Source organism: Bombina bombina, chromosome 3, assembly GCF_027579735.1.
Source record: "Bombina bombina isolate aBomBom1 chromosome 3, aBomBom1.pri, whole genome shotgun sequence".
In the NCBI taxonomy this organism is placed as follows: Eukaryota; Metazoa; Chordata; class Amphibia; order Anura; family Bombinatoridae; genus Bombina; species Bombina bombina.
In genome coordinates, this window is record NC_069501.1 from 379,145,114 (window position 1) to 379,157,376 (window position 12,263).

The following is a 12,263-nucleotide window of genomic DNA, read 5'->3' on the forward strand; positions in this document are numbered from 1 at the left end:
AAATATTTATATTGCTTGACATAAAATCTCTTGTGCATTTTTTAATTATACAGTTGTGCTGGATTTACCTAGACTTTTGGGAATTCCTTATTGTGGAGTTCCCACTTTCTTTTCTATGTTGTTTCATATGCACTCTTTCTAGGAAGCACCTGTTCTTAAGCGATTTAATTTATTAATTTAGTAGTGTGCAACTCTTTTCCCGTTCTTTTTTTGTTTACTAATATCCTGGGAATCCTGACTTTATTCCATGAGTAACCCTTGGATTCACACCAATAAAGATATCTACGCCATATCTTATGATAGATTTGCCTGGTGACAGGCTTTCGTGCCTGAATTAAGGTATCAATGACTGACTCGGAGAAGCCACGCTTTGATAAAATCAAGCGTTCAATCTCCAGGCAGTCAGTCTCAGAGAAATTAGATTTGGATGGTTGAAAGGACCCTGAAGTAGAAGGTCCTGTCTCAGCGGCAGAGTCCATGGTGGAAAGGATGACATGTCCACCAGATCTGTATACCAAGTCCTGCGTGGCCACGCAGGCGCTATCAAGATCACCAATGCTCTCTCCTGCTTGATTTTGGCAATCAGACGAGGGAGCAGAGGAAACGGTGGAAACACATAAGCTTGGTTGAAAGACCAAGGTGCTGCTAGAGCATCTATCAGCGTCGCCTTGGGATCCCTGGACCTGGATCCGTAACAAGGAAGTTTGGCGTTCTGGCCAGATGCCATGAGATCCAGTTCTGGTTTGCCCCAACGATGAATCAATTGTGCAAACACCTCCGGATGGAGTTCCCACTCCCCCGGATGAAAAGTCTGACGACTTAGAAAATCCGCCTGCCAGTTCTCTACACTTGGGATATGGATAGCTGATAGGTGGCAAGAGTGAATCTCTGCCCAGTGAATTATCTTTGAGACTTCTAACATCGCTAGGGAACTCCTTGTTCCCCCTTGATGGTTGATGTAAGCCACAGTCGTGATGTTGTCCGACTGAAATCTGATGAACCTCATTGTCGCTAGCTGAAGCCAAGCCTGAAGAGCATTGAATATCGCTCTCAGTTCCAGAATGTTTATTGGAAGGAGTGTCTCCTCCTGAGTCCACGATCCCTGAGCCTTCAGGGAGTTCCAGACTGCCCCCCAGCCTAAAAGGCTGGCATCTGTCGTTACAATTGTCCAATCTGGCCTGCGAAAGGTCATACCTTTGGACAGATGGACCCGAGATAGCCACCAGAGAAGAGAATCCCTGGTCTCTTGATCCAGATTTAGTAGAGGGGACAAATTTGTGTAATCCCCATTCCACTGACTGAGCATGCAGAGTTGCAGCAGTCTGAGATGTAGGCGTGCAAACGGGACTATGTCCATTGCCGCTACCATTAAGCCGATTACTTCCATACACTGAGCCACCGAAGGGCGAGAAGTGGAATAAAGAACACGGCAGGAATTTAGAAGTTTTGATAACCTGGACTTCTACAGAATCTATTAGAGTTCCTAGAAAGGAGACTCTTGTGAGAGGGGATAGAGAACTCTTTTCTTCGTTCACCTTCCATCCATGCGACCTCAGAAATGCCAGAAACTATGTCCGTATGAGACTTGGCAATTTGGAAATTTGACGCCTGTATCAGGATGTCTAAATAAGGGGCCACTTCTTGAGATCTAAAATTGGTCTGAAGGTTCCCTCTTTTTTGGGAACCACAAACAGATTTGAGTAAAATCCCTGTCCCTGTTCCTCCTTTGGAACTGGATGAATCACTCCCATAACTAGGAGGTCTTGAACACAGTGTAAGAATGCCTCTCTCTTTATCTGGTTTGCAGATAATTGTGAAAGGTGAAATCTCCCTTTTGGAGGGGAAGCTTTGAAGTCCAGAAGATATCCCTGGGATATAATTTCCAACGCCCAGGGATCCTGGACATCTCTTGCCCAAGCCTGGGCGAAGAGTGAAAGTCTGCCCCCTACTAGATCCATTGCCGTATAGGGGGCCGATCCTTCATGCTGTCTTAGAGGCAGCAGCAGGCTTTTTGGCCTGCTTACCTTTGTTCCAAGTCTGGTTAGGTTTCCAGACCGACTTAGATTGAGCAAAAGTTCCCTCTTGTTTTGCATTAGAGGAAGTTGATGCCTTGAAATTTCGCTTTGAAATTTCGAAAGGCACAAAAATTAGTCTGTTTGGCCCTTGATTTGGACCTATCCTGAGGAAGGGCATGACCTTTTCCTCCAGTGATATCAGAAATTATCTCCTTCAAACCAGGCCCGAATAGGGTTTGCCCCTTGAAGGGAATGTTAAACAGCTTAGACTTTGAAGTAACGTCAGCTGACCATGATTTAAGCCATAGCGCCCTGCGCGCCTGAATAGCAAAACCAGAATTCTTAGCCGTTAGTTTAGTCAAATGAACAATGGCATCAGAAACAAAAGAATTGGCTAGCTTAAGTGCTCTAAGCTTGTCAAGTATGTCATCCAATGGGGTCTCTACCTGTAAAGAGACTCAAACCAGAAAGCCGCAGCAGCAGTGACTTGGGCAATGCATGCAAGGGGCTGTAGAATAAAACCTTGTTGAATAAACATTTTCTTAAGGTAACCCTCTAACTTTTTATCCATTGGATCTGAGAAAGCACAACTGTCCTCGACAGGGATAGTAGTACGCTTAGCTAGGGTAGAAACTGCTCCCTCCACCTTAGGGACTGTCTGCCATAAGTCCCGTGTGGCGGCATCTATTGGAAACATTTTCTTAAAAATAGGAGGGGGAGAGAACGGCACACCTGGTCTATCCCATTCCTTAGTAATAATTTCTGTAAACCTTTTAGGCATTGGAAAAACATCAGTGCACACCGGCACTGCATAGTATTTGTCCAATCTACACAATTTCTCTGGCACTGCAATTGTATCACAGTCATTCAAAGCAGCTAAAACCTCCCTGAGCAATACGCGGAGGTGTTCAAGCTTAAATTTAAATGTAGACATATCAGAATCAGGTTGAATCCTCTTCCCTGAGTCAGAAACATCTCCCACAGAAAGAAGCTCTCCTTCCTCAGCTTCTGCATATTGTGAGGGAGTATCAGACATAGCTCTTAAAGCGTCAGTATGCTCTGTATTTCTTCTAACTCCAGAGCTGTCTCGCTTTCCTCTAAAGCAAGGTAGTCTGGATAATACCGCTGACAGTGTATTATTCATGACCGCCGCCATGTCTTGTAAAGTAAACGCTATGGGCGCACTAGATGTACTTGGCGCCATTAGAGCGTGAGTCCCTTGAGCGGGAGTCAAAGGGTCTGACACGTGGGGCGAGTTAGTCGGCATAACTTCCCCCTCGTCAGATTCCTCTGGTGATAAATTTTTTAAAGACAGAATATGATCTTTATTACTTAAAGTGAAATCAGTACATTTGGTACACATTCTAAGAGGGGGTTCCACCATGGCTTCTAAACATAATGAACAAGGAGTTTCCTCTATGTCAGACATGTTTAAACAGACTAGCAATGAGAAAACACTTTAAATCAAGTTAACAAGCAAAAAATAAAAACGGAACTGTGCCTTTAAGAGAAACAAATTTTGTCAGAATTTGAAAAACAGTGAAAAAAGGCAGTAAATCAAACGAAATTTTTACAGTGTGTATAATAAGCTAACAGAGCATTGCACCCACTTGCAAATGGATGATTAACCCCTTAGTTCAAAAAACGGATAAAAAAAACGATATAGACATTTTTTAACAGTCACAACAAACGGCCACAGCTCTGCTGTGGCCCTACCTTCCCAAACAAACGACTTTGGAAAGCCTAAGAGCCCTTTAGAGTGGTCCTATAGCATTCAGGGGACTCCTGGAGGAAGCTGGATGTCTCAGTCTGTCAAAGTTACTGCGCAATAAAGCACTAAATTAGGCCCCTCCCACTCATGTTAAAACAGTGGAAAGCCTCAGGAAACTGTTTCTAGGCAAATTTAAGCCAGCCATGTGGAAAAAAACTAGGCCCCAATAACGTTTTATCACCAAAGTATATATAAAAACGCTTACACATTTCCAGCAAACGTTTTATATAGCAAGTCTATAAGAGTATTACCTCAGAAAGTAAGCATGATACCAGTCGTTATTATATCACTGTATTCAGGCTTACCTTACATAAATCTGGTATCAGCAGCATTTTCTAGCATTTACATCTCTAGAATTTTTTTTTAACTGCACATACCTCATAGCAGGATAACCTGCACGCCATTCCCCAGCTGAAGTTACCTCTCTCTTCAGTTATGTGTGAGAACAGCAATGGATCTTAGTTACAACCTGCTAAGATCATAGAGATCACAGGCAGATTCTTCTTCTATTTTCTGCCTGGGACAAAATAGTACAACTCCGGTACCATTTAAAAATAACAAACTTTTGATTGAAGAAAAAAAACAACTACGTTTCACCACTTCTCTCTTACTACCTCCATGCTTGTTGAGAGTTGCAAGAGAATGACTGGATATGGCAGTTAGGGGAGGAGCTATATAGCAGCTCTGCTGTGGGTGTCCTCTTGCAACTTCCTGTTGGGAAGGAGAATATCCCACAAGTAATGGATGATCCGTGGACTGGATAAACCTTACAAGAGAAATGAAAAAGTAATTTCAAAGCTGGCAAGTTGTCAACATCAAGATGCATTACATTTTCATATGACAAACCACTAGAAGAGTAGATATTATTTGCTAAGCTCTGCTGGGTACCTACAGTATTAATTCCTAAAGCCACTCTTGGACCTTCCAATAAAGAACAATCTGCTAAAGTAGGTGATATGAAATGGAGGAGGCCTCTCTTGGGTCCCCAATGAAGAAACACATTTTTTTTAGTTAATTTATGCTACAACTGACATTTGGTGTACATTGATAAATATGGGCCAAACCCCTGCCTATCTTCTCTTCAAACAAAATATTAATAACAATAGTATGAGTCATGCTACAAATAATCTTATCTTCGACTTAGAGAGCCCCTCAGGCAATATAGAAAAAGGAGAGTAGGGTTGGTAATATAGTAGCCAACAGAGGGTAGGTTACCTGATGTGTTTTCTCTAAGGATATATCTAGGACACTACACATTTGCCACATATACTTTACATTTGGAGTTAGGGTGCTCAGGGTTTTGGTATTAATAGTCTGTCTCCATAGAAAGTTGTAGGTGAAACTGGATATATTAAGTCAAATATTTGCAACTTAGCTGAAGAGAGATAGATTGCAGCGTTGTACAGGCAGCAATATGGAGGTAACATACTAAGGCAACTGGTGTGTTAAAACATGGGATGAGCAGTATTAGGCAAGTGAATAACATTAACTTTAATACACAAAATGCTGGAGAAGATACCTGTTAGCTATGGAGTATAGCTTTAGCTAAAATGTTTTGCAGTTTTGGAGCTATAACCTTTCGCACTGGTATATAGAGCAGCAAAAAAAAATACTAATACAATTTGAAAGGTATAAGCTATATTCTGTCTTTTCTCTTAAATATGGCATAATGAGAAGGTTGCGTGTATAACGACCATAAATTTCAGAGTAATAACATTGGTACAGGACCAGCCTGTGTAGGAAGCACGGTCTATGTATTGAAGGGGAAAAGTACAATAAACTAAGATATTAAAACTTAAACTAGAGGTGTGTACCGTAGGCTATGTACAACTGTAATATTGATTGGAGCAACACAGATTATAGATGTTATGGATCTACTGGTTGAGAGTCCACATAGAACAGCAGGTATAAATCCAGTCCTAATCCAGGGAAACAGTGCAAGAGGTGCGCAGTACATGTCCAGAGACTGCTAATATATGCCTAGTTGCCTGCATATGTGTAGATGGGAGTCACAACTAGAGGAGCTAATGACCAAATATTTATCCCCTGTCCAGTGCCAAGTAAAACAGGATGGTCTTCAGACATTCTCGAGAATCAGGCCATCAATGACCGATTGTAGCGGTAAACAAGTTATGCAGCATGCAATGATATACACCGTGTAGGTGGGCTGCCTTCTGATTATAACGAACCAGTGATCCCCAGGGTCCCACTGGGAGGGCTGTGAGATGTTGTGGAGGTAAAAGTTAACTTTTCTCAAAGCTAGCAAGGGGTGCACATTACCCCGGAGGAGCATATGAGGCTGCAATATAGCAAGAGGGTATGCAGCACATACCACATAATTTTTGTAGCCGTAATCTTGCTTTGGGAACGAGGTTCTCCGTGAGTTGGATTCCATCCTCTTTCGGCTCGGTGGCATATCAGAGCTAAATATTTCACCCGTTATAACACGGGACAGAAGTAGAATGACAGAACCCCCTAGAGCAATTACTGAGACTATCACCGACACTCCTTCAGGTCGTAGTAACAGCTCCATGATACTAGGTTCCCATCTTCTTGTAGTTTGTCCGGAGATAGGATGCGGGCGCCGGGGCCCCATAGCGCCATCTCCCCCTCCTTCAGTTAGGCTAGGCTCAGTTAGGATGGGCTGCTGGACCAAGTGAAACTTGTCACTGTGGAGTATTGTGTCCAGTGTATCCTCTAAAGCGGCGTGATGACTAACAAGCAAACATTGTAGCTTGTCTAGGAAATATAAAGGGATCTCCATAGCAGATGGTTAATAGAAGACGCTAGGAAGGGGTAAGGTAGACAGATAAACTCAAGGTATGTTGCGCTAGCACTTTCCTGGTGCTCTGCATTCAGCACTGTGTGCTGCGTAACGACAAGGTCCAAATATGCCTCGCCGGGGGGCAAGTGAAAAGCCTCAACCTTAAAGTTTGCTCCGGGTGCTCAAAGTCGCGTCTATCTCAGTATTTTTGGGCCCATCTGATCTGTAGTGTATCAAGATTCTGGCTGTGAAGCAAATAGATGAGCCGTCTGGAATATTATATCAAACAAAAGTGATGAGAAGACTGGAGCAGTGTGGTATTGTGAGACCTATCATGGCTGCCGCCCGTACGTTCCCCCAAGCCCTCTTGTTTCCGGGGAACCTGAAGGCTTGCACGGAAACAGATGCAATGGGGCCGATTAATGCTTTGATAAATCGGCCCCACTGTCTGTAGCTATTTTCAAAGTTGTACTCCTACTTTAACCCTTTACAGCTGCCGGTTGGTGAAACTCTGCATCCAAGGGTGCTGCCACCATGAAGCTTAGGTATTTTCTCACCCTGTGACAGAGGCCATGAACATTCACAGATCAGTGCTCCCTAAACCAAAGTACCAAATACAGCTATCAAAAACCCGTTAACATTACTTAAAGGGATAGTGTAGCCAAAATTAAACTTTCATGATACAGATAGAGCATGCAATTTTAAGCAACTTTCTAATTTACTAGTATTATCAATTTTCTTTGTTCTCTTTACTTGAAAAAGCAGGAATGTAAGCTTAGGAGCCGGCCCATATTTGGTTCAGCACCCTGGATAGAGCTTGCTGATTGTTGGCTTTATTTAGTCACCAATCAGCAAGTGCTACCCAGGTGATGAACAAAAAATGGGCCAGCTCCTAAGCTTACATTGCTGCATTTTCAAATAAAGATACAAAGAGAACGAAGAAAAATTAATAATAGGAGTAAAATAGAAAGTTTAATTTTGACTAGACTATCTCTTTAACTGTGTTTGTGCACTGCTTCTGCAACACACTGCAAAAATACCTAAGCTCCAAAATGGCGACATCCAGTAAACAGATGTGTGACTTCCACAACTTGCATCTGTACGGGGTTACAGGAACAGAAGGAAAAAACATTTCATAGTGAGTAGCAAACATGCTATTATAGTTCTGTCCATCAGGTTAATATCCATTTAAATAAATATAGCAGTATCAGTTGTACATTTCCCACTTATGCTAATTTACCTTTATGCTAATTTAACTTTATGCTAATTTACCTTTAGGTACTTCCTACCAATGGTTATTGGGTATTAGCAGGAAGTACCTTTCAACCAATGAGCACTAATAGAAACTGAGTATCAGCCAATAAGTATTAGGGAATAAGTGCCTATCAGCCAATAAGCACTAGTGGAAAATATGCAGTTGCATTAGTTTCAATATCAATCTAGGCAGGCTTTATTTCGCATTTTCTTGTTAACAGGAAAAAATAACATGTTTAAATGCTGTGTTTACATGGGGTTAACAGACACTTCTTTTCAATAGTGCCCCTTTAACATTCCAAGAAGATACATTGATGGATTATAGTCACATTCTCACTGACTTGAAGAATACAGACAGCTTGTAACATTACTCTTCATCTGCCACAAGGTGCATACTAGAATATTTCCATACCCAGAGGCATAATTACTTGCCCAAGCATAAAGTGTTTTCCCTTTATAAAAATATCAACTAGAAAACTGTATGTTTAGTAAATGATAAATAATGACAAAAATTAATAGTGGAAAATTCTGAATCCCTTGAGCAGGTTGAATTACATCAGAATTTTGAATACTATATACTGTAAGCTGTTTGAAGCAGGACCCCCCTCCTTCTTTATTAAAGGGACAGTTGAGTCAAAATTAAACATTCATGATTCAGAGAGCATACAATTTTAAACTGCTTTCCAATTTACTTTTATTATCAATATTGCTTAGTTCCCTTGGAATCCTTTGTTAAGAGTAATCCTAGGTAAGCTCAGGAGCGTGCACGTGTCCTTAGCCATCTGGCAGCCGTGACTGCAGCAATGTTTATAGCAATGTTATACAAAGTTGCAAACTCTACTGCAGTAACATTCTAGCGGAGCAGTGTTTGTAACTACAGATAACAGTTCTGTAAACAATGTTGCACGCACTGCTGCCAGATGGCTAAGGACACATGCACGCTCCTGAGCTCGCCTTGGATTACTCTTAACAAAGGATAAAAAATGAACAAAGCAAAATTGATTATAGAAGCCAATTGGAAAGTTATTTTAAATGTTATGCTCTATCCAATTCTTTTAAGTTTAACTTTGACATTACTGTCCCTTTAATTCCTTTTTTTAATTATGTTATTTGTAGCTGTTTCTCTTTTTGCTATGAATTAATGTCACTGTGTTAGTGTTACTCATGTAGCCAGTGTCATGGGATTTGGCAGTACTTTATAAAGAAATGTTAATAATAATGATGGTTTCCTTACCGCACCGAGTAAACACTGAGATTCTCTTGCCGCTCCACAGCAACCAAAGAACCCGATTATCATCATCAGGGCTCCAGCTCCAATCAGAACATACAACCCTGCAGGAAAAAGTGTAACCGTTACATGTGACAAATGCAATGTCTCAATACATATCTATGTTATGACCAAGTTGTCCTACAGTAATATCAAGCAGACAGCAAATAACTGAGTCAATCTAAATAGGTTTAAAATATTTCTAGCACAACCATTTAGATCTACATTAAAGAAAATATTATAGCGCTGCTACATTGTTAAATATTATTGATAGATGAATAATTCATAAATTGGACAGATTCTCTAGAAAAGGAACAAATTAGATATGGGTCATATAAAAACGTTTTAAGAATCTTACGGCGAGATTACGAGTTTTCCGTTAGAGGCTATGCGGTGCTAACGAGCAGTTTTCTCTCACCGCTCACTTACCTGCAGCGCTGGTATTACGGGTTTTTATAAACCCGGCGTTAAAAGGCAAGAAGTGAGCGTTGAGCAAAATTGTGCTCCTTACCGCACTCCAATACAGCGCTACTTAAGTCAGCGGTGAGCTGGTCGTACGTGCTCGTGCATGATTTCCCCATAGGAATCTATCTACACCTGCAAAAAAGCTGCGTAAATCTCAGTAACGCAGCCCATTTGATTCCTATGGGGAAATAAAATGTATCTTTACACCTAACACCCTAACATGAACCCTGAGTCTAAACACCCCTAATCTTACACTTATTAACCCCTAATCTGTCGCCCTCGACATCGCCGACACCTACATTATACTTATTAACCCCTAATCGGCCGCTCCGGACACCGCCCCCAACATCGCCGCCACTATACTAAATGTATTAACCCCTAAACCTAAGTCTAACCTATAATAATACCTATTTAAAACTAAATACTTACCTATACTTACCTATAAAATAAACCCTAAGCTAGCTACAATATAACTAATAGTTACATTGTAGCTATCTTAGGGTTTATTTTTATTTTACAGGCAAGTTTGTATTTATTTTAACTTGGTACAATAGTTATTAAATAATTATTAACTATTTAATAACTACCTAGCTAAAATAAATACAAAAGTACCTGTAAAATAAAACCTAACCTAAGTTACAATAACACCTAACACTACACTATAATTAAATAAATTTACTAAATTAACAAAAATTAAATTAACTAAAGTAAAAAAACAAACAAACACTAAATTACAGAAAATAATAAACAAATTACAAGATATTTAAACTAATTACACCTAATCTAATAGCCCTATCAAAATAAAAAAGCCCCCCCCCCAAATAAAAAAAAACCCCTTAAAAGGGCCTTTTGTGGGGCATTGCCCCAAAGAAATAAGCTCTTTTACCTGTAAAAATTTTTTTACAAACAACCCCCCAACAGTAAAACCCACAACTCACACAACCAACCCCCCCAAATAAAATACTATCTAAAAAAAAACAAAGCTCCCCATTGCCCTGAAAAGGGCATTTGGATGGGCATTGCCCTTAAAAGGGCAGTTAGCTCTATTGCAGGCCCAAACCCTACCCTAAAAATAAAACCCATCCAATACACACTTAAAAAAACCTAACACTAACCCCCTGAAGATCGACTTACTGTTCTGAAGACCGGACATCCATCCTCAAGGAAGCGGCAGAAGTCTTCATCCAACCGGGTCGAAGTCCTCAACAAAGCCGGGAGAAGTCTTCATCCAAGCCGGGCGAAGTGGTCCTCCAGACGGACAGAAGTCTTCATCCAGACGGCATCTTCTATCTTCATCCATCCGACGCGGAGCGGCTCCATCTTCAAGACATCCGACGCAGAGCATCCTCTTCATCCGGAGTCTTCTTACTGAATGACGGTTCCTTTAAGTGACGTCATCCAAGATGGTGTCCCTTAGATTCCGATTGGCTGATAGAATTCTATCAGCCAATCGGAATTAAGGTAGAAAAAATCCTATTGGCTGATGCAATCAGGCAATAGGATTGAAGTTCAATCCTATTGGCTGATCCAATCAGCCAATAGGATTGAGCTTGCATTCTATTGGCTGTTTCAATTGGCTGTTATTGTAACTTAGGTTAGGTTTTATTTTACAGGTACTTTTGTATTTATTTTAGCTAGGTAGTTATTAAATAGTTAATAACTATTTAATAACTATTGTACCTAGTTAAAATAAATACAAACTTGCCTGTAAAATAAAAATAAACCTTAAGATAGCTACAATGTAACTATTAGTTCTATTATAGCTAGCTTAGGGTTTATTTTATAGGTAAGTATTTAGTTTTAAATAGGAATTATTTAGGTAATAATATAAATTTTTATTTAGATTTATTTAAATTATATTTAAGTTAGGGGGTGTTAGGGATAGGGTTAGACTTAGGTTTAGGGGTTAATACATTTAATGTAGATTAGGGGTTAATAAATGTAGGTAGGTGGCGGCGGCGGCGGCGATGTTAGGGACGGCAGACTAGGGTTTAATAATATTTTACTAGTGTTTGCGAGGCTGGAGTGCTGCGGTTTAGGGGTTAATATGTTTATTATAGTTGCGGCAATGTCCAGAGCGGCAGATTAGGGGTTAAAAATTTTATTTTAGTATTTGCAATGCTGGAGGGCCTCGGTTTAGGGGTTATTAGGTAGTTTATGGGTGTTAGTGTACTTTTTAGCACTTTAGTTATGAGTTTTATGTTACAGCGTTGTACCATAAAACTCTTAACTGCTGACTTTTAAATGCGTTAGGGATCTTGGAGGTAGAGGGTGTACCGCTCACTTTTTGGCCTCCCAGGACAGACTCATAATATCAGCGCTATGGAAGTCCCATAGAAAAAAGACTTTACAAAGCTTACGTAAGTCGTTTTGCGGTAAGGCCAAAAAAGTGTGCGGTGCCCCTAAACCTGCAAGACTCGTAATACCAGCGGTAGTGAAAAAGTAGCGTTAGGACCTGTTAACGCTGCTTTTTCAGCCTAACGCAAAACTCGTAATCTAGCCATTATTCTCTTATGTTAAAATATTTTGAAATCCTTTTTCAGCTAAAATGAACTTTGGAGGAATCATATGACAGTATATTTAACAAAAATAAACAAATAGATAAATTACCCAGCCATGTATATACAGTGGAACTAAGAACAAGTAGCTACATACAATTTTGGGCTAGTAGATCACTTTAGAACAAATGTGTATCTCAAAATGTTATAGGGTTTAACTCTGTTGAAA

The 12,263-nt window shown here is 40.4% G+C and overlaps 1 protein-coding gene across 1 annotated transcript in view; it reads right to left on the reverse strand.

Moving 5' to 3' along the window:
• TSPAN2 (tetraspanin 2) overlaps positions 1–12,263 on the reverse strand; it is a 458,679-nt gene that overhangs the window by 87,251 nt on the left and 359,165 nt on the right. The window contains exon 3 of the mRNA XM_053706532.1: positions 9,039–9,136. Coding sequence (XP_053562507.1) covers positions 9,039–9,136 — 98 coding nt within the window. The remainder of the gene's footprint in view (positions 1–9,038; positions 9,137–12,263) is intronic.